The 22977-nt window shown below is 38.2% G+C and overlaps 1 protein-coding gene across 1 annotated transcript; it reads right to left on the bottom strand.

Annotated features, from left to right (window-relative positions):
- Positions 1-4498: 4498 nt before the first annotated feature.
- LOC121378268 (graves disease carrier protein-like) lies at positions 4499-22779 on the bottom strand. The gene is made up of 8 exons (XM_041506349.1): positions 22381-22779; positions 17383-17475; positions 15463-15596; positions 15076-15139; positions 12981-13169; positions 8954-9116; positions 8447-8518; positions 4499-5884 (listed from the first exon to the last, which is right to left on the bottom strand). Exons 1-8 carry the CDS (start codon positions 22454-22456, stop codon positions 5713-5715), a joined length of 963 nt encoding a protein of 320 aa, XP_041362283.1. The 5' UTR covers positions 22457-22779; the 3' UTR covers positions 4499-5712.
- Positions 22780-22977: the final 198 nt, after the last annotated feature.

The raw sequence follows: 22977 nt of genomic DNA, 5'->3' as shown, positions 1-22977 counted from the left end.
ACTTTGGTACGAGATTTTAATTTTATAATTACTACGAGCATATGATTATTTGTAAGAAACAGGATGCATGTTACTAATTTAAATTTTCTCACAACTTGTAGACAAATAAAATCATTCAAATTAAAAAATATTCTTTTCTCAAGGTGTAACCTTTGGCAAAGGGGATTACCGGTAAGTAAGTAAGCAAGCAAGTAACCAAAAAATATGCTATTAACTACTACTATATGCCATGAATACCTGTAATTTTTACACTATTAAATACTATCATAATTACTATGTTTGGCACAAATGTTTTTAAGCATTTGACTGTCGTGAGTACTTATTTCCACCTGACTAGCTTCAGTCTTGCATGCACTCTTTGAAACCAATACAGAAAGCAGTCTATGTGACAAACAAGTATCACGGTTCAATAAGCCTTGCCTTTTTTCTTATCTATCCCACACCATTAACCTAAAACATAAACACTTGTCATGTTCCTTTAACTATGCTATATAAATGTATGAAGGTTTCCTTTCATGTATGTTTCCATAGTTTGCACTAAAGATGAGGCGATAGAGGATGTGCCCAAAATAAGGAAGCCCAAATTAAGTACAAACATACTAACCTCCAAACATTTCACCTCCAAATCAATGGAATGTTAAGCTGTAGTTAGATTATAACAACTTGAAATGCATTTCTGAATATATACAACTCTTTATCAGCTATCATTCACATTACTGCATTTAAAAAAAAAAAAAATGGTATGCCTAGAACAGACAAAAAAATTCATGTCCCAAATTACTTGGAACAAAAGCCTTGGTTTCTAAAGATCAAAGCAAGCTTTGTCCAGCATTCTTACTTTGTGCATGCAATAAAATTCCCCTAGTTTTTCCTGAATTTTCCTCTTTTTTTTTCCTGAGAATTTGTTGTGTTTGTTTGTACATACCAACTCCAGTTATTATTCTGATTGGTTTCCTGAGGCAATGCAGCTATTTAAATATCTACTATTAAAATGTAGAATGGTACAATGATGATAGTGCATCATAAGCACAGTCACTATGGCAACATTACCTGTAAATAAATGTATCTGAAGCTAACAGCACAAATATATGCAATAAAAACATTTCTCTACTTTTGTTTGGACAAGAATTTTACTTACTGAATTATTTTTATAAAGAGTTTAATACCAGGTATGGTCAAGACTAGCTTATTGGTTTCTCAAATGGTTTTCGACATATTATTGTTATTAACCCTTTCCGACTATGGAACGGGAACTCCTGTTAAAAACAAAATCACTGTTCAGACTACAGAACGGGAAATCCCGTTGTGTGTTTTCAGTTTGTATTTACCACCAAATTTGTCACAGGTTGACATGCGCAATAGAGGCAGTGCTAACAACAACATCCTGTAGAAGTGTTACATGGTTTGCCGTGAGAATATGCTCATTTGTTCGGAACTTTTCAGCCTATTTGGTATAAGTGTTCTGTTAACTACAATGGCGACATCCATTTTCTATAATACGACCTTCATGGAAAATTACCGCAATAGTGATGTTTTATCATAATGTAACAGTGATAATTAATTGTTTAATATACCTCTATATATGTATAATAATGAGCTCCTTCTCATAGAAAATTGACTTACATTTACAAATATGCTTGAACCAGTCTTCTACTATGAATAATAAATAAGTTATCATCAAAAAACCATCTGTAAATGTATCCTTTGTTTAACGGTCAAATATATCAATTCCTGGGGCACTTTGAAGACAATGGGTTAACGAGTCTGAAAGGGTTAATATCTGAAATATAATGGCATTAAATGTTTTGGAATCTATTCCAGGGCCCGTGCTTATAAAACTTTAGAGTCTAGACTCAAATCTTTAATGACACCACACACATGCTACATGTATGGCCTTGCCATGAGGTTGGTCGAGGTGTACCGATTCCATAACCACGTTGACGAGAAGTAATCACAACACCTTGACCTTTCACGCATTAAAAGATAAATCAGATAGATAAAATAAATAGATTTGTTTTAAGAGGATTAATTTTGTTATATTTTGTTTACAATCTTATGGTCCAATCCTTGAAGTAGTGAGGTAGCTTGCATGTCTCAATGACCCCGAGATCTATACCAGTGGAAGCTTCAGTTCCTGCTAGGGTCACCCAAGCTGGATTGGTCAAAGGGTAGAGGCTAGACTAATATGGATAACTGCGGATCACCCAAGCTGGATTGGTCAAAGGGTAGAGGCTAGACTAATATGGATAACTGCGGGTCACCCAAGCTGGATTGGTCAAAGAGTAGAGGCTAGACTAATATGGATAACTGCGGGTCACCCAAGCTGGATTGGTCAAAGGGTAGAGGCTAGACTAATATGGATAACTGCGGGTCACCCAAGCTGGATTGGTCAAAGGGTAGAGGCTAGACTAATATGGATAACTGCGGGTCACCCAAGCTGGATTGGTCAAAGGGTAGAGGCTAGACTAATATGGATAACTGCGGGTCACCCAAGCTGGATTGGTCAAAGGGTAGAGGCTAGACTAATATGGATAACTGCGGGTCACCCAAGCTGGATTGGTCAAAGGGTAGAGGCTAGACTAATATGGATAACTGCGGGTCACCCAAGCTGGATTGGTCAAAGGGTAGAGGCTAGACTAATATGGATAACTGCGGATCACCCAAGCTGGATTGGTCAAAGGGTAGAGGCTAGACTAATATGGATAACTGCGGATCACCCAAGCTGGATTGGTCAAAGGGTAGAGGCTAGACTAATATGGATAACTGCGGATCACCCAAGCTGGATTGGTCAAAGGGTAGAGGCTAGATTAATATGGATAACTGCGGGTCACCCAAGCTGGATTGGTCAAAGGGTAGAGGCTAGACTAATATGGATAACTGCGGGTCACCCAAGCTGGATTGGTCAAAGGGTAGAGACTAGACTAATATGGATAACTGCGGTCACCCAAGCTGGATTGGTCAAAGGGTAGAGACTAGACTAATATGGATAACTGTGGATCACCCAAGCTGGATTGGTCAAAGGGTAGAGGCTAGACTAATATGGATAACTGCGGGTCACCCAAGCTGGATTGGTCAAAGGGTAGAGGCTAGACTAATATGGATAACAGTGGGTCACCCAAGCTGGATTGGTCAAAGGGTAGAGGCTAGACTAATATGGATAACTGCGGGTCACCCAAGCTGGATTGGTCAAAGGGTAGAGGCTAGACTAATATGGATAACTGCGGATCACCCAAGTTGGATTGGTCAAAGGGTAGAGGATAGACTAATATGGATAACTGCGGGTCACCCAAGCTGGATTGGTCAAAGGGTAGAGGCTAGACTAATATGGATAACTGCGGGTCACCCAAGCTGGATTGTCAAGGTTAGAGGCTAGACTAATATGGATAACTGCAGGTCACCCAAGCTGGATTGGTCAAAGGGTAGAGGCTAGACTAATATGGATAACTGCGGGTCACCCAAGCTGGATTGGTCAAAGGGTAGAGGCTAGGCTAATATGGATAACTGCGGGTCACCCAAGCTGGATTGGTCAAAGAGTAGAGGCTAGGCTAATATGGATCACTATATATGGACAGATGAGCTGGGCCAAACTACTTGTACAGAGATGCCTAACTGCAACTCAATGCAGACTCAGACATATCACAGATGACAACAGCTAATTGAAATTGTAATTTGGCTAAATATATTCTGTCCAAATTTGCCAAATTGCCAATAATAAATGTTGTTTTGCTTTTTTAACTTTTGCATTTGACTAGTCATCTCCAATATTGATTTGAAAATATGTCAGGGCTCGAACTTAACAGTGGCAATATATAAACTTCCGTTGGTTGGGGGCATCACTGATGGCACTTTTGTGCTGCCGGATAAAAATTACTGCCATCGGTAAAGCTCCTCATCGATGGTAAAATATATAAACGTGTATGAACATCATCTGCCAGTATTTAACACAAGCGTTCGGATTCTGGTTGGAGTTAATACTGTGATTGGGTGTTTAGTTAGTACTACTTGATGGAAATAATAGTGTTCTCACTGCATTTTGCCTCCTCGCTTTCATGTTTTGCCACCCCTTTTGACGTTTGGCAGCCCCATTTGTTTTTTTCTGCGCCCCTCTTTATTTTTCAGCATCCTGTTATAATATACAACACCCAGCTCAGTTATTTCAAAATGCACTCTTTTTTCACACTGAAAAACATCGATCAGTCTGCACACTGGACATCAAAGGAAACAAGCCACGTTGTTTACAAAAGTGCAACTGACAAAAAACTTCAGTACTTTACGACTGACCGTAGCGTAATTTAACAATATTTTTAACAGCCTCTGTTGTATACCATACTAGTATCCATTTGTATGTTTGATACACACAATAAAAGTTTATTTTATTTTAGCAACAAAATGTTTTTTGTTTTTTTTTATCGTTTTGGCAAAAACAATTTGGTGCCAAATTTGTCACATGATCAGAACAGTCATTCTGTCTTTTGTGTCCACTAACTCGTGTCTGATATTTTATCCTCAGTTGCAGATTTAATTGGTCAAAACTGATGATTTTTACTTACTGCCATTTGTTTATTCAGCAGTTCTTAATAAAATATATTTATCATCTGGCAATATCAATGCAATCGATTCAATCAATGAAAATGGAAATAAAAAGAACAGAAAAATGTTATCACAGTGTAGGAGATCACTTTAAAAAACTCTTTATTATTTTACGGTAACCAAACGTTCACTTTTTTCTTTGCTTTTGAGTTCTTGTTTTTTTTTTTGTTGTTGTTTTTACATGACCATCCTCCTTTAATTTTCACCCAGCGAGAACACTGTATACAATTTAATGTCATCCATAGAACAATTTTCATGTCATATTTACAGAAAATTTGGGCAACTTCAGAAAGTCTCAGAATCACCAGGTTCTGATAAATGTTAGCTTATGCTAGTAGTCCATGATTCTATTTATAATAAATTCTTCTTTACTTAAGTTTATTGACATAAAATGAAGAAATATGACTACATGTACTTACAGAAAAATAACCTTTCAGTCAACTTTATTTGTTGTAAAAGTCAGTTAAAAAATTGCCATTGGCAAACTCAAAATTGCTGTCGGTCAGCCCTTTCACCGACGGCAGTTTGTTTTTTGAATTGCCGTAGGTGATAAATTCTTAAGTTCGAGCCCTCATATGTTGCTGAAATAGTAATCCTTATGACATGTCAGCAAATTTACTTGTTCAGCCATGGGTGGGCCACCAACTATCAGTACCACTGATTATGCAAGATTTTAAAATTATGCACTAGATGAAAAGCCAGACAGTGAACTTCGAGCCAATTTGTTGACAACCAAATAAACATCAAGCTGATTTGTTGACAACCCAATGAACATCAAACTAATTTGATAACAGCCCAATGAACATCAAGTTGATCTGATTACAACCCAATGAACATCAAGCTGATATGATGACAATGTAATAAACATCAAGCTGACTAGATAACAACCCAATGAACAACAAGCTTATTTGTTGATAGCCCAAGGAACATCAAGCAGATTTGATGACAACCTAATGAACATCAAGCTGACGTGATGACAATCCAATGAACATAAAGCTGACCTGATGACAACCCAATGAACATCAAGCAGATTTATTGACAGCCCAATGAACATCAAGCAGATTTGATGACAACCTAATGAACATCAAGCTGACGTGATGACAATCTAGAGTGCAGCAACCATCACCTGTCTATACCCGTGTCAAGTCCCAGGATCTGCTTTATGGACTCGTATGTGGTGAACGACACAGCCACCATCGGCATGATGCGGATGTAGTTGACACTGAGACCTCGGTACAGGCCCTGTGACATGCCGTGCTCCTTGTAGATAACGATCAGAGTCTGAATCCAACCACTGAAAGGAAACACAAACAGACGACTACAGATCATAGACGTTCTACAGGACTAGTTAACACAGTACTCCTCGGTTAATTAAATTTGTGTTACATTCATTACAGATCATAGACATTCTACAGGACTAGTTAACACAGTACTCCTCGGTTGATTAAATTTGTTTTGCATTCATTACAGATCATAGACGTTCTACAAGACTAGTTAACACAGTGTTACATTCATTACAGATCATAGACGTTCTACAGGACTTGTTAACACAGTACTCCTCGGTTGTTGCAGTCACTACAGATCATAGACATTCTACAGGACTAGTTAACACAGTACTCCTCGGTTGATTAAATTTGTGTTGCATTCACTACAGATCATAGACGTTCTACAGGACTTGTTAACACAGTACTCCTCGGTTGATTAAATTTGTGTTGCATTCACTACAGATCATAGACGTTCTACAGGACTTGTTAACACAGTACTCCTCGGTTGATTAAATTTGTGTTGCATTCACTACAGATCATAGACGTTCTACAAGACTAGTTAACACAGTGTTACATTCATTACAGATCATAGACGTTCTACAGGACTAGTTAACACAGTACTCCTCGGTTAATTAAATTTGTGTTACATTCACTACTGATCATAGACATTCTACAAGACTAGTTAACACAGTACTCCTCGGTTGATTAAATTTGTGTTACATTCACTACAGATCATAGACGTTCTACAGGACTTGTTAACACAGTACTCCTCGGTTGTTGCAGTCACTACAGATCATAGACATTCTATAGGACTAGTTAACACAGTACTCCTCGGTTGATTAAATTTGTGTGGCATTCATTACAGATCATAGACGTTCTACAGGACTAGTTAACACAGTACTCCTCGGTTGATTAAATTTGTGTTGCATTCACTACAGATCATAGACGTTCTACAGGACTAGTTAACACAGTACTCCTCGGTTGATTAAATTTGTGTTGCATTCATTACAGATCATAGACGTTCTACAGGACTAGTTAACACAGTACTCCTCGGTTATTTAAATTTGTGTTGCATTCATTACAGATCATAGACGTTCTACAGGACTAGTTAACACAGTACTCCTCGGTTGATTAAAGTTGTGTTGCATTCATTATAGATCATAGACGTTCTACAGGACTAGTTAACACAGTACTCCTCGGTTAATTAAAGTTGTGTTGCATTCATTACAGATCATAGACATTCTACAGGACTAGTTAACACAGTACTCCTCGGTTATTTAAATTTGTGTTGCATTCACTACAGATCATAGATGTTCTACAGGACTAGTTAACACAGTACTCCTCGGTTAATTAAAGTTGTGTTACATTCATTACAGATCATAGACATTCTACAGGACTAGTTAACACAGTACTCCTCGGTTATTTAAATTTGTGTTGCATTCACTACAGATCATAGACATTCTACAGGACTAGTTAACACAGTACTCCTCGGTTAATTAAAGTTGTGTTACATTCATTATAGATCATAGACGTTCTACAGGACTAGTTAACACAGTACTCCTTGGTTAATCAGATCATAGAAGTTCTACAGTACTAGTTAAAACAGTACTCCTTCGTTAATTAAACTTGTGTTACAGTCATTACAGATCATAGAAGTTCTATCATACTTGTCAAAACATTACTCTTTACAAAGAAAATAATTAAATTTGTATTAATTCATTACAATTTAAAGTCATCCCATTGGTCCAGCCATAGCAATGTGCCTTTGTTCATTTCTCGATGAACGTAAAATGTCATTTGAGAATGTCATGACATCACTTGATGTTGGTAGTTTGTATTACTGAACATTATTGTTCAAGAACCAAAAAAGGAATTCAGCATAAACTTTGCTGGTTTATTTATTAAAAAGTATATTTCATATTATCTTGAGAAGGCCACTGAAATTTTTTAATACAGTACCAAAAAAAACACACTTAGTTATGACCCTGAACCCTGTCAATTAAAAAACCCTCATTATTATGTTACCATAGTCACTGCTATTCATCTTCAACTTTCTTTAATTTATTAACATTATCTCACCTATTCTTGAGAGAAAACTAAAAACTAATTCTGCTGATAGTTGGTAAACAAATACTTAACTATTACCGAGGTTCAAGAAAACGTACCTGTATGTTAGATGGGAAAAGGCAGGTCTTCTAGAATTGTTAAAAAAATCCACTAGCCATGGGATCAGCGATTTAACATTTTTACTAGCCATGATTAAACATTCACTAGCCATGGGATCAGCGATTTAACATTTTTACTAGCCATGATTAAAAATTCACTAGCCCTACTTTAAATAATTACAATTTTTAATCGGATATGTCACCTATAGATAGAGCTTAGTGGGGAGGGAGCAGTGGTTAGGTGGGCAGGATATTCGTGTTTACAAATTAGACTTAAATGTAGCATTTGACCAAAAACTATTTAGTAGCCATTGGGCAAGGCAATAGAACTTATTTACTAGCCCAACATTGATTATCACTAGCCATAGAAGTGAGGCTACCATAATCTAGAAGCCATGGAAAAGGAAAATAAACTAAAATATTCACCTTTCATATTTATGAGAATCAGGCAGCATTGTTGACAGCTGAAGCCGACGTCGGACCACATCAAGGGGATATCTGAATACAACAAAGAGAACATTTAAATAATACAACTTGGGGAATATTTCACATAAAACTGCAATAGTTTTATATTCAGCTACTGCCGTTTTTGCATGAATTAGTATATTCTGAAAGCATGGTTTCTAAAAATTATATAAATTAGGGTTTTGGGTTAACATTATGTTATATTGTATTATATTGTATATAAATTACAAATGAAAATAGGTTTCTTGAAAAGATTTATTGTAACTGTTTAATTTGATAATTTGCATATATTAATTTTAAAATTGAAAATATCCATTTCACTATATCCTCTCCATTTTAGATAAAAAAAATTCTACTTGTGATAATAAAACCATTATTAATATTTACAAGCTGTTTAATGCAACAGAGTTATCCCCCAAAAATGATCCGCAAAAAGATTATGACTCGTTAACCCATGAAGTGACTCACGACACTGTCTGTGCGACTGCCCCAGCCATTCCACCACACAAGAGCTTGGCTGGAAGAATCAGAACAACTCCTCCAGTGCTTAGAGGTGACGGCTTCCCAAGGACGTCCGGAAAGTGTTCAAGACAAAATATTTTACTCATTTCAAAGCTGTAGAACGAGACACCTGAAACACGCCCAAGAAAAACAAATTGCATACCAAAGACTAAAAGCATGTTTAATATCAAAAACGTTATACATATTAAATGCTAAATATTAAAAATATGATAAAAATAACATGTTAAAGTTAAAAAAGATGATAAATATGAAAAAGATGTTAAATGTCAAAGAAGTGTCAAATACCAAAAATGTGTTTAATATTAAAAACATGATAAATATTAAACAGGTTAAATATCAGAAACATGTTAAATATTACAAACATATTAAATATCAAAGACATCAGTGGTGTAGTGGATAAGTCACTGGCTTGCATCCCAGTATCAGCTTCCACCCACAGTAGAGGGGCGGAACGTAGCCCAGTGGTGTAGTGGATAAGTCACTGGCTTGCATCCCAGTATCAGCTTCCACCCACAGTAGAGGGGCGGAACGTAGCCCAGTGGTGTAGTGGATAAGTCACTGGCTTGCATCCCAGTATCAGCTTTCACCCACAGTAGAGGGGCGGAACGTAGCCCAGTGGTGTAGTGGATAAGTCACTGGCTTGCATCCCAGTATCAGCTTGGCTTGCATCCCCACCCACAGTAGAGGGGCGGAACGTAGCCCAGTGGTGTAGTGGATAAGTCACTGGCTTGCATCCCAGTATCAGCTTCCACCCACAGTAGAGGGGCGGAACGTAGCCCAGTGGTGTAGTGGATAAGTCACTGGCTTGCATCCCAGTATCAGCTTCCACCCACAGTAGAGGGGCGGAACGTAGCCCAGTGGTGTAGTGGATAAGTCACTGGCTTGCATCCCAGTATCAGCTTCCACCCACAGTAGAGGGGCGGAACGTAGCCCAGTGGTGTAGTGGATAAGTCACTGGCTTGCATCCCAGTATCAGCTTCCACCCAAAGTAGAGGGGCGGAACGTAGCCCAGTGGTGTAGTGGATAAGTCACTGGCTTGCATCCCAGTATCAGCTTCCACCCACAGTAGAGGGGCGGAACGTAGCCCAGTGGTGTAGTGGATAAGTCACTGGCTTGCATCCCAGTATCAGCTTTCACCCACAGTAGAGGGGCGGAACGTAGCCCAGTGGTGTAGTGGATAAGTCACTGGCTTGCATCCCAGTATCAGCTTCCACCCACAGTAGAGGGGCGGAACGTAGCCCAGTGGTGTAGTGGATAAGTCACTGGCTTGCATCCCAGTATCAGCTTCCACCCACAGTAGAGGGGCGGAACGTAGCCCAGTGGTGTAGTGGATAAGTCACTGGCTTGCATCCCAGTATCAGCTTCCACCCACAGTAGAGGGGCGGAACGTAGCCCAGTGGTGTAGTGGATAAGTCACTGGCTTGCATCCCAGTATCAGCTTCCACCCACAGTAGAGGGGCGGAACGTAGCCCAGTGGTGTAGTGGATAAGTCACTGGCTTGCATCCCAGTATCAGCTTCCACCCACAGTAGAGGGGCGGAACGTAGCCCAGTGGTGTAGTGGATAAGTCACTGGCTTGCATCCCAGTATCAGCTTCCACCCACAGTAGAGGGGCGGAACGTAGCCCAGTGGTGTAGTGGATAAGTCACTGGCTTGCATCCCAGGTTCAGCTTCCACCCACAGTAGAGGGGCGGAACGTAGCCCAGTGGTGTAGTGGATAAGTCACTGGCTTGCATCCCAGTATCAGCTTCCACCCACAGTAGAGGGGCGGAACGTAGCCCAGTGGTGTAGTGGATAAGTCACTGGCTTGCATCCCAGTATCAGCTTCCACCCACAGTAGAGGGGCGGAACGTAGCCCAGTGGTGTAGTGGATAAGTCACTGGCTTGCATCCCAGTATCAGCTTCCACCCACAGTAGAGGGGCGGAACGTAGCCCAGTGGTGTAGTGGATAAGTCACTGGCTTGCATCCCAGTATCAGCTTCCACCCACAGTAGAGGGGCGGAACGTAGCCCAGTGGTGTAGTGGATAAGTCACTGGCTTGCATCCCAGGTTCAGCTTCCACCCACAGTAGAGGGGCGGAACGTAGCCCAGTGGTGTAGTGGATAAGTCACTGGCTTGCATCCCAGTATCAGCTTCCACCCACAGTAGAGGGGTGGAACGTAGCCCAGTGGTGTAGTGGATAAGTCACTGGCTTGCATCCCAGTATCAGCTTCCACCCACAGTAGAGGGGTGGAACGTAGCCCAGTGGTGTAGTGGATAAGTCACTGGCTTGCATCCCAGTATCAGCTTCCACCCACAGTAGAGGGGCGGAACGTAGCCCAGTGGTGTAGTGGATAAGTCACTGGCTTGCATCCCAGTATCAGCTTCCACCCACAGTAGAGGGGCGGAACGTAGCCCAGTGGTGTAGTGGATAAGTCACTGGCTTGCATCCCAGTTCAGCTTCCACCCACAGTAGAGGGGCGGAACGTAGCCCAGTGGTGTAGTGGATAAGTCACTGGCTTGCATCCCAGTATCAGCTTCCACCCACAGTAGAGGGGCGGAACGTAGCCCAGTGGTGTAGTGGATAAGTCACTGGCTTGCATCCCAGTATCAGCTTCCACCCACAGTAGAGGGGCGGAACGTAGCCCAGTGGTGTAGTGGATAAGTCACTGGCTTGCATCCCAGTATCAGCTTCCACCCACAGTAGAGGGGCGGAACGTAGCCCAGTGGTGTAGTGGATAAGTCACTGGCTTGCATCCCAGTATCAGCTTCCACCCACAGTAGAGGGGCGGAACGTAGCCCAGTGGTGTAGTGGATAAGTCACTGGCTTGCATCCCAGTATCAGCTTCCACCCACAGTAGAGGGAAGGAACGTAGCCCAGTGGTGTAGTGGATAAGTCACTTGCTTGCATCCCAGGTTCAGCTTCCACCCACAGTAGAGGGGCGGAACGTAGCCCAGTGGTGTAGTGGATAAGTCACTGGCTTGCATCCCAGGTTCAGCTTCCACCCACAGTAGAGGGGCGGAACGTAGCCCAGTGGTGTAGTGGATAAGTCACTGGCTTGCATCCCAGTATCAGCTTCCACCCACAGTAGAGGGGCGGAACGTAGCCCAGTGGTGTAGTGGATAAGTCACTGGCTTGCATCCCAGTATCAGCTTCCACCCACAGTAGAGGGGCGGAACGTAGCCCAGTGGTGTAGTGGATAAGTCACTGGCTTGCATCCCAGTATCAGCTTCCACCCACAGTAGAGGGGCGGAACGTAGCCAAGTGGTGTAGTGGATAAGTCACTGGCTTGCATCCCAGGTTCAGCTTCCACCCACAGTAGAGGGGCGGAACGTAGCCCAGTGGTGTAGTGGATAAGTCACTGGCTTGCATCCCAGTATCAGCTTCCACCCACAGTAGAGGGGCGGAACGTAGCCCAGTGGTGTAGTGGATAAGTCACTGGCTTGCATCCCAGTATCAGCTTCCACCCACAGTAGAGGGGCGGAACGTAGCCCAGTGGTGAAGCACTCGCAAGAAAGCATGGTTGGTTTAGGATCAATCCCCGTCTGTGACTCCAATGGGCTATTTTTCGTTCCAGCCAGTGCTCCACAACTGATGTAACAAAGGATGTGGTATTTACTATTCCGTCTGTGGGATGGTGTATAGAAAAGATCCCTTGCTGCTAATCGAAAAGAGCAGCCCATGTAGTGGCGACAGCGGGTTTCCTCTCTTTATATCTGTGTGGTCCTTAACCATATGTCTGATGCCATATAACCATAAATAAAATGTGTTGAGTGTGTCGTTAAAAATAAAACATTTCCTTCCTTCCTTTCTTCCACCCACAGTAGATTATACATGTATTTCAGAATAAATTTACCAAAAAGCTCATTTTACAAAATTAATCTGTTTGATTATGATAAAATGAATCAGTCTACATACTGGTTAAAAAAACATCACCTAATAGCAAAAGATAATTTTCAAATTCAATTTTTATCCCAGTAACTATTTTTCTCACCTGCGTATGGTGCCATTCCGAGAATAGAGGGGACTAAGCCTCTGTACAGTGCCTTAGTTCCCCCCTCCACATGGACAATGGACCGGACCGTGTGTCGCAAACCCAGGTATATGTGTTCACCTTTGACCTGGAATGCAAGTCGAGCTCGCACGACATCCAGTGGATATGTAAAGACCACTGCAGTCAAACCTAAAGGCAAACAAAAAAGAGAAGATTCATGTGAGGGTTTTATGACATTTTTATAGCATGGACAGCTACATGTATACATGGAATGAACTGTCTACATAATGGAGCAGTTTTCATTACTCTGAAAGAAAAATATTTTATCTTTAAGTGGAAAATATATCTTTCTTAACTGTTGGTATAATTTAGTGTTTCAAGTAAAATTACAAAACTGAACACCTTTGCACTTACAAATTTCACACCGATCTGATCCAGCTGCTGACTAAAACTGTGTGCACATGTACACGAATATGGATTTGGATACGGCAAAAATGGCTAACTATTGTTTTTAGTGGAGGTGTTCACGTATGTCCGGATACGGACACAATATTGTTTATCACTCCAAATAGCGATTGAAATCGTATCCGCACTTCAAACCGTGCACCAGAAGTTGAAAGTATAGTCCCTCGTGCTAGTTTCATTTGAAAAAAGTTTATTTTGTTTAACGACACCACTAGAGCACATTGATGTATTAGCTATTGGCTGTCAAACATTTGGAAATTCTGACACAGTCTTAGAGAGGAAACCCACTACATTTGTCCATTACTAGCAATGGATATTTTATATGCACTTTCCCATAGACAAGGTAACACATACCACAGCATTAACAACAGTAATATATTTATACTATTTAAATATGGACAGAAATTAATATTGTTGAAAGAAAGAAGGAATAAAAAAAAGAAAGCAAGAAAATCAAGAAAAGATTGCACTGTGTTTGACAATATATTTGATCACAATTTGATTATGTAGAGGCTGTATAAAACCGACCATTTACTCATTAAGGGAAATATTTTGTTTCATTTATATATTTGTGTACAGGTGCATGCATCATAGGATCGATCCACCTCAGTGGACCCATTCACTGACTGTTTTCCCTGTTCCAACCAGTATACTGCGATTGGTATGTCAAAGGTATATATGTGCTGTCCTGTCTGTTGGAAAATGCATATACAAGATCCCTTGCTACTAATGGAAAAAAGGTAGCGGGTTTCCTCTAAGACTACGAGTCTGAAATGACCAAATGTTTGATATTCAATAGCCAGTGATTAATGATTAATAAATCAATGTGCTCTGTTAGTGGTGTTGGTAAACAAAACAAAATTTACCTTTTAACTTAGAACACCTATTGCCGTACATGTATTGCATTTATAATCGTACATATGTGAACACTACGTCCGATTGTCACATCCCATTTCTGTATGCATTTGCTGCATGATCAGATCCATATCCATGTATATGTGGTCATAGCTTAATTGAATTAATATTTAATGACACCCAGCACGAAAAACACATCAGCTATTAGCTGTCAGACAAAGGTAAGCAATGACAAATGTCAACACAAAACTTCTAAAATTATTAGCAAAACATGGTGTAAACAGCTGTGAAATAGTCATATTCAGGAAAAAAACAATAATGCATACTGACTTAACACACCAAGTACAAAATCTTCAAGAAGATACAAACAAACATTACGGTTGAACAGTGGAATGGATATAGTGTACGGAACTGTGCTAAACATAAACCAATATGATAAAAACAAAATACACAGAGTTGAAAACATCATCACAGACACGTATAGAACTAATTTTAAAATTCTTATGAGAAGCAGAATATGTACTGTATTCGCAATTCTCTTTGAGAATGTTGCCACCCCGGTACCATAATGAGGGTCCAGCCATTGATAAGAATGAATTTGTAGCTAGCACCCAAAGTTTCAAAATATATAGTAAATAAAATCAAAAAAGAAAAACAATAACATTTAAATAATGTCTGATTTCAATTATCAAAAACGACTCTTATAGTGAAAAATACACTCAGTCACCGTTGTGTTAAAAACTAGGGTTTGTTACTTTAAAGTGTCTGCACATACCAGCTAGAGATCCTGCAGTCAATTTGATCACGTGGGTGTTTTCAGACAAGTATTTCTTGATAAGCTGCAATAAAAACCAGACAACCTCAGTACAAAATTCAGTATTAAAGACTCAAAGCAAAATAGCAAAACACTAATGCAATGGGAACATTCTGAAGGAATCTTTTGTTAAATAAGAGAAATTTAATATTGGAATATGTTCTAAAAATTTATAAAGATTCCACCAAATCTTTAACAATTGGTATGCATGAAACTGTTAATATATGTTGAGTAAAGAAAAATTCATATAAATTTTTTCAGTTCTAAGTAGGCTTCAGTTATATTCTAAAAATGCTTAACATAAATGTGTAGCATATTTAAATATACAACTTAATCATTAGGCTTTACCTTCTTGTACTGTTCATAGGACATAAACTGTATGGCAGCGTATGGGAAGATTCTCAACATCTGAACACCATTACCCTTGTATAATCCGAGAAATCCTTCTTTCACAACCACCTGATGAATAGTGGAAAAAACTCCTGGAAAGACACATATGCATACATGCAATGATAAACTATTCAAATTGTAAAAAAATCAGCTGATAAATCTGCTACATTACATACAGTCCCCGTACAATGTCATTTTATGTAAACTACATGCACAGTAGTATACGCTGTATTTAACATCTGTACGAAATGAAATACCAGACAGCAATCATGACTCCTGTACAGAATCATGATTTTATTACATATTTTCACTTGTTACTGATGCATATTTAATCAAAATATACTCAAGAATTAATTGATTTCTATACTTTTACTATCAATCATTAATTAAAACAAAGCTTGCATTTCCGTGGTCAAGTTTGAATTAAGAGTTTCATCAGAAATTTTGATTACCACTACTACATGCAGATTTAAAAACTGCTAGACACAACAGTTGTGGCTCTCTGAAGAAAGTGGTGGCAGGTATGTGGGTTGTGATGGGGACCGCTCTATAGTCTGAAGGTTCAATGGTCCGAAAATTCAATAGTCTGGTGTTAGGTCAGTAAACCTTCGGACTACTGAACCTTCGGACTACTGAACTTAGGGTTAGGGTTAGTGTTGAACCTTTGGACTACTGAACCTTCGGACTACTGAACCTAGGGTTAGGGTTAGTGTTGAACCTTTGGACTACTGAACCTTCGGACTACTGAACCTAGGGTTAGGGTTAGTGTTGAACCTTTGGACTACTGAACCTTCGGACTACTGAACCTAGGGTTAGGGTTAGTGTTGAACCTTTGGACTACTGAACCTTCAGACTACTGAACCTAGGGTTAGGGTTAGTGTTGAACCTTCGGACTACTGAACCTAGGGTTAGGGTTAGTGTTGAACCTTCGGACTACTGAACCTAGGGTTAGGGTTAGTGTTGAACCTTCAGACTACTGAACCTTTGGACTACTGAACCTAGGGTTAGGGTTAGTGTTGAACCTTTGGACTACTGAACCTAGGGTTAGGGTTAGTGTTGAACCTTTGGACTACTGAACCTAGGGTTAGGGTTAGTGTTGAACCTTTGGACTACTGAACCTAGGGTTAGGGTTAGTGTTGAACCTTTGGACTACTGAACCTAGGGTTAGGGTTAGTGTTGAATCTTTGGACTACTGAACCTAGGGTTAGGGTTAGTGTTGAACCTTTGGACTACTGAACCTAGGGTTAGGGTTAGTGTTGAACCTTTGGACTACTGAACCTAGGGTTAGGGTTAGTGTTGAACCTTCGGACTACTGAACCTAGGGTTAGGGTTAGTGTTGAACCTTCGGACTACTGAACCTAGGGTTAGGGTTAGTGTTGAACCTTCAGACTACTGAACCTTCGGACTACTGAACCTAGGGTTAGGGTTAGTGTTGAACCTTCGGACTACTGAACCTAGGGTTAGGGTTAGTGTTGAACCTTCGGACTACTGAACCTAGGGTTAGGGTTAGGGTTAGGGTTAAACCTTCGGACTATAGAGCTGTAACCGGTTGTGATGGACATGGACTGGTGTTGATCCTCACAGATGACCCTTTTGTTGCAGGGATTTTTTAAATTGCTACTTGCCAAACCATTGGAGCCCCTGCCATGTATGGTGCCCTTGCCCCTACACCTGTCTTCCTTCCGCTATAAACACCTATGTCATTGGCGATGAAACCTGAGTGTACTATTAAAGGGACTATCCTGAGTTTTCAGCCATTGTTAAGATGATGTCGACCATCAGAAACTTTTTAACGATTGTAATTATATATTAAATGTTGTTCAGCATGTTCTGAATGTGCACATTAAACCCTATGACCTGACATAAAAGAGCACTGACCTAAATGCTTGTAGTGCTGATTGTGTGCCTGCAGTAAGATCTTCACTCGGTCAAGGGGAGCAACTGTTGTCTTAGCACAACATCCAGCAATACCTGAGGAGTAATACATAAACACAGCTTAGTTCAAGAACACATTTCTGTTAGACTAAATACATGCACATATTAATATAGTTCTCATCAGTATGATACTCCAGTGTATGGTGACCTTTATCTATAGACAATCTTTATTGTATTATAGAATGTATAATAAAGATATGAATGAGGAAATAAGAGTTCTACACAGGACTATAACCTATAATTTAATATTAACTAAATTCAGGTAAAACCTAGAAATCAACCACAAATAGAATAGCTTAAAATTAAATATACATTCATTAAAAAAAAATAACATAGGAAAAATAACTTTAAAAAATAGGCAAAAATAAAATTGTAGTTTTATTTGAGATCCTGTGAGGTGTACCATACATACAGTATGTTGATATATGTTTAGCATTTGATAAATACTGTCATGGATTTAAAACACTGGGTCTCAATTCAAGATTAGAAAATGACTGTTTCACGTGTTTGCTTGTTTGCAACAACAATGTGGTCAGAATAATTATACTATCATAATCTAATTAAATCAGTTTACACAGTATCTTGACACATTATACCCCTGACCACAAAAGCCTGCTAACACTCACAATTAAATAATATTCTAGGAAATCCAAAAAGAAGACAGTGCAAGATATTTTGAATCACACATCAATCTCCAACATCAATTTAAACAAATTTGATTGGCTGGTACACACTAATGATTAAAAAACATTAGTACTAGTTCCTGAAACTGTTTTCTCTATGACTAATGAATTAAATCTTGTAAAAGCAAGTGCCTAAATATGTTTTAGATGAAAAAGAAATTTCAAAATGTTTTTAAAACAGTTTTTTTTTAAGAATATGTAAGACGTAGAAACCTACACTTCTGTCTTAAGATACTTGTATTGTCAATGTCACTAACTGCATTAGGCTTCAAATTAGGTTAGAATTGTTTTCTTATGTACGGTTAGCACAATCAACATCAGATTTGTCGTCGTCTGCTTGATTTTCATGTGTGAGGTTTTTCTTCACAGTTTACAAATATTTTCATTAACAATAAAGTTTAGACAAGTAAGTATCTAAATACAAAAGTTTACAAACCTCTAAAACCATTCATTTTACTAACCCTTTTTGTTTATTCCTCACAATTACCGATATCGGGCCCATTAAACTTGTAGACCTTTAGTTAAAACGGAGGAAGATGAATTAACATTCAGTGCATGCCACATGTCAGATCAACAAGGCCAAATCATTTAATTTTATGAATGTCATTCTCCCTGTTGTTAGAATCTTTCTTTTTTTCAATTATTATATTTGATTTGCAAAAGTTATGCTGCATTTTTGGGCACCTACTGTAGTGAATTGTATACAAAATCCATTCACAATAATTGTAAATAATTTTGAGTGTATAAATTATTTTAATTAAGAATCAATTCATTAGAAAATTTATATTTTACAACCTATTCACTGGTATGAACGCATTGCCTGTCTGAATTGACATCAAGTGTTATCAGCAATCATGGAAGGAGGTGGAAAGATGAACTGACTAATCTTGACAAAATTGATTTTTCCTTTTAAAAAAAATATCAATCAAAGTGTTCAACCAGTGCATATTTTAAAAACTTCTATTTGTTTGAGTAAAAAAAAATTAAAATGACAAACCATGCATGCGCAAAAAGGTGGGGGTTTTACAAATGTATGTGCCATAATGCTGTTAAAAACCTAATGACACACTTTCCTGTTTACTGGATGGTGTTACAGCTTTGTTTACTGTCAATTTTGTCGAACTGTTTTTAAGTTAACTGATTGCAATATATTTTATTTCACATACTGTAACTGACAAAGGTAAAATATGCTTTCCATAAGTAATAAGTATCACATTCATGTTTTTGATGTTTAGCGGAATGCAGTTTGTTACAGAAATGGCATCTTTCATTTTACAACTTTGTTAAACAAAGCACATCTAACTTGCTTTAGTTCAGTCGATATGTTATTGATATACAACTCATTATTACTTATAACATAAATAGCATCTAATAGCCAATGGTCTAGTGTTCTCTACTAGTGGAATATGATTATCAGGCACTATAGTTTGCGATATCGCCTGCGATATTCTCATAGAAGATATCTAGTGTTTTCCCTAGCTTGTTTTAGCATAGTCTAGCACCATCTTGCCTTAATCAGCACCATGCTGCCCTGAGATTAAACAAGCCTTTTTCACTATTAATTCTAAAACTGCCTTTATAAAACACCCCAAAAGGTATTAATAATTAATAAAATATGCCTTTTAGATCTGTCATTAATTTATTAAAGCAAGCACATGAATTACATTAATGTTTATTTCAATTAATTGTTGTGTATTTTTTATGAAAAACAAGTGCCCCGGAAATGGTGAAAATGCCCCAAAAGTGTTTGGTCTACCATGCCTTGTCAAATTTCTAGGGAAATCACTAATATCGCTTCTTATAATCTTGATTGGTCAAATTTTAATCACAATACATTATGTCACTGTGTATGTTTCAGCACTAAACCAATCATTAGTGATGTCACGCCACTGTCATTCTGCTAGTTAACGAGTCTACCACTGCCAAATATAGTGGCATTCAACCCACATTACTGACATTGTTTACAATTGTCGCAAATGAAAAGAATGATAATAGATGCTAAAAAAAATACCCCCTTGTGTCTTGTGATATACAATACAATACAATACAATACAATACAATAACTTTATTTCCATGTTCATATATGTATAATAAAAACATAGTCTGGTAGACCAGCAAAAATAAAGTACATAAAATTAAACGCTAACATCAAAAAAACTAAACTACAACTCTTGTTTAATAAAGTACATGTAGTGTAACAGGTTCTATTGTCTTTTGTCTGTTCTTCGATATTTGGTTAATTAAAATAAATAAATATTATTAAGTGGCAGGGGGTCTAGTTAGAAGGCTAGTTCGTGCTGTGTCCAAATCTGAGCAGAGTTGTGCGACTGTAATGAGTTGTGTTTTAGGGCAGTTGATGATATAATAACATTTTTCGTATTTATTTAGTGTTTGGAATATTGGGAATTCTTGTGCGAGTGTAATAAAATATTTTCTTCTGTTCGTTTCTAGCTGTTTGCAGTCCACGAGAAAATGCGCCTCATCTTCCACTGCCTTTTTGCAAAGCTTGCAGAGTCAGTCTTTTCTGAGAATATTGTGATACCTGCCTCTTTCGATTTCGAGGCGGTGTGCACATATTCTAAGTTTAGTTACATGTCTTCTTAGGTTACAATTATTTAATGTTTCGAGGTATAGGGCAAGTTGATATGGTCGTACTATGTGTTTATAATATAACAGTTTTTCGGAGTCTTTTAATTTTTGTTTAAAGTATTGCCTGTAGTTGTGTTGTAGTTTTTCAGTTACTAGTTTGTTGAGAGTTTTCTTGTTTTTTGGTGTAGTGTCAATAGCTGTTATGTCGACGCAGTTTTTCTTAAGCATGTTTGTTGTGTAGTTGTGAAAGCTGTTTTTGTTATTGTTTTATGTCGACGCAGTTTTTCTTAAGCATGTTTGTTGTGTAGTTGTGAAAGCTGTTTTTGTTATTGTTATCAAGTAGCTTGCTGTATTGAGCTGCATCAAGTAGAAGTGTGTGTTCTTGAGGTAGATTTTGTAGATGTGCCCAGTAGCTTATAATTTTCTGATTTATTTCATTTATTAGTGGGTATCTGCCTAGTTCACTTTTACATGCAATATTGGTTGTGTTTCTTCCTACCTGTAAGTTGAATTTGCAAAATTTTATATGTACTTTTTCGAATGGTTCCGATTCTAAAATGTCTAGTAGTTTATTAGGATCATGTATTTTCATCTTATTATTTAGTTCAATGCCCCAGATTTCACAGTTATAAAGAAGGATCGGTTTGATTAGGGTGTCGAATAGTTTGTTATATATCTGGGGAGGTGGAGGTGATCCAGAAAAGGATTTTTGGAGTCTGAATAGGGTTTTACATCCTTTAGTTGCAAGATCTGTTTTGGTTGTACTCAAGTTTCCATTGGTGTTAATGGTACAGCCCAAATAGATATATGTGTGTGTCTGTTCGATTTGCTCCATGCCGTACTGATATGCTACATGTTTTGGTTTTCCTTTCTGTATAACCATGGAGTTTGTCTTTTTTAAGTTGACTGATAAGTGCCATTGTTGGCTATATGTGTGGAGTTCGTCTAACGCTTTTTGTAGACCTTGTTGAGTTTCTGATAAAAGTACTAGGTCATCTGCCCATAATAAATGCGACACTCTTTCATTTAGTAGGTGGGGCGAGTGGCAGTCGATGGAGAATGTCATATCGGCTAAATATATGTTGAACATAGTGGGACTTAAATTATCTCCCTGTTTCACTCCTACTGTAGATGGGAACATGTCAGTTATTTGATTGTTAATTTTGACGGCTAGTTTGGTTTTGCTGTACATAGCTTTTAAGATCTGAAAGAATTTCCCGCCAATACCCAGTCTAAGTAATTTAAGGAGTAAGCCGGTTCTCCAAACAGTGTCGAATGCTTTGTGGAAATCAATGAAACAGAGATAAAGCTTGCCTTTTTTCTGTTTCATGTATTTGTTAATCAGCGTTTTTATGATAAAAATGTTATCTGTAGTTCTTCTATTCTCTCTAAAGCCAGCTTGGTTGTCTGCTATTAGGTTTTCTGATTCAATGTGACGTGTTAATCGTTTATTTAATATGGAGGAGTATATTTTCCCTAGACAGCTTGTAATGTATCAGCACTCGTTGATAAAAGAATAAAAATTCTCGGCAAGCCTCGGATTTCATACTTTTATCAACTCGTGCTGATAAATGATATCACAAGCCACTCGGGGAGTATCCTCTAATATCAGTGATAAAAAGGGGAGTACGCTCCTCCACCAAATCCATACCTGACTACTTTTTCTTACCTCCTGACAGAAAAGTCTTCACTGCAATTTCTATCTTTTCCTTTCTTTGGTTGATCTGTTTTACCAATTCTGCCATGCTGTTACTTCATAAATGGGTGAAATTATTTAATTTAAACGTAAGCAATAATTGATATTGTAAAATAGTTTTTCTACTAAAAGTCAAAATATTCAGCCAATCCATTTCACACACATCTAGCCTAACCTAAAATTATGTTTAACAAAGTTAACTTAACAATAACACTGATAAAGAGGAACATAAACTTGTCCAAACAATGCATTTATTTAATACTAAATACAAATCAAAATCTGGCCACAACAAATACGTTTTTGAATTGATTTCAGAATGTATGACCCGTCTTATCATTGTGACTGGCAATACAAACAGAAATAAGGAACCATTAAATTATCTCTCATCAAAAGCCAAAGGTCGAAATCTCTTTATTTATATTCTGAAACAGTTTCGTAAATTCGGAATTAAAAAGATGTTTATAAAAATATGTATTTGTGTAAATTAAAAAGCAAGTATTAGATCTGTCTGTTTCCAATAAGCACAGTTTTTACATTAATTAGTAGATACGAAAAAGCGGCTAACAACTC

The sequence above is a fragment of the Gigantopelta aegis genome, chromosome 8 (assembly GCF_016097555.1).
Source record: "Gigantopelta aegis isolate Gae_Host chromosome 8, Gae_host_genome, whole genome shotgun sequence".
In the NCBI taxonomy this organism is placed as follows: Eukaryota; Metazoa; Mollusca; class Gastropoda; order Neomphalida; family Peltospiridae; genus Gigantopelta; species Gigantopelta aegis.
This window is presented reverse-complemented; position numbering and strand designations above follow the sequence as displayed.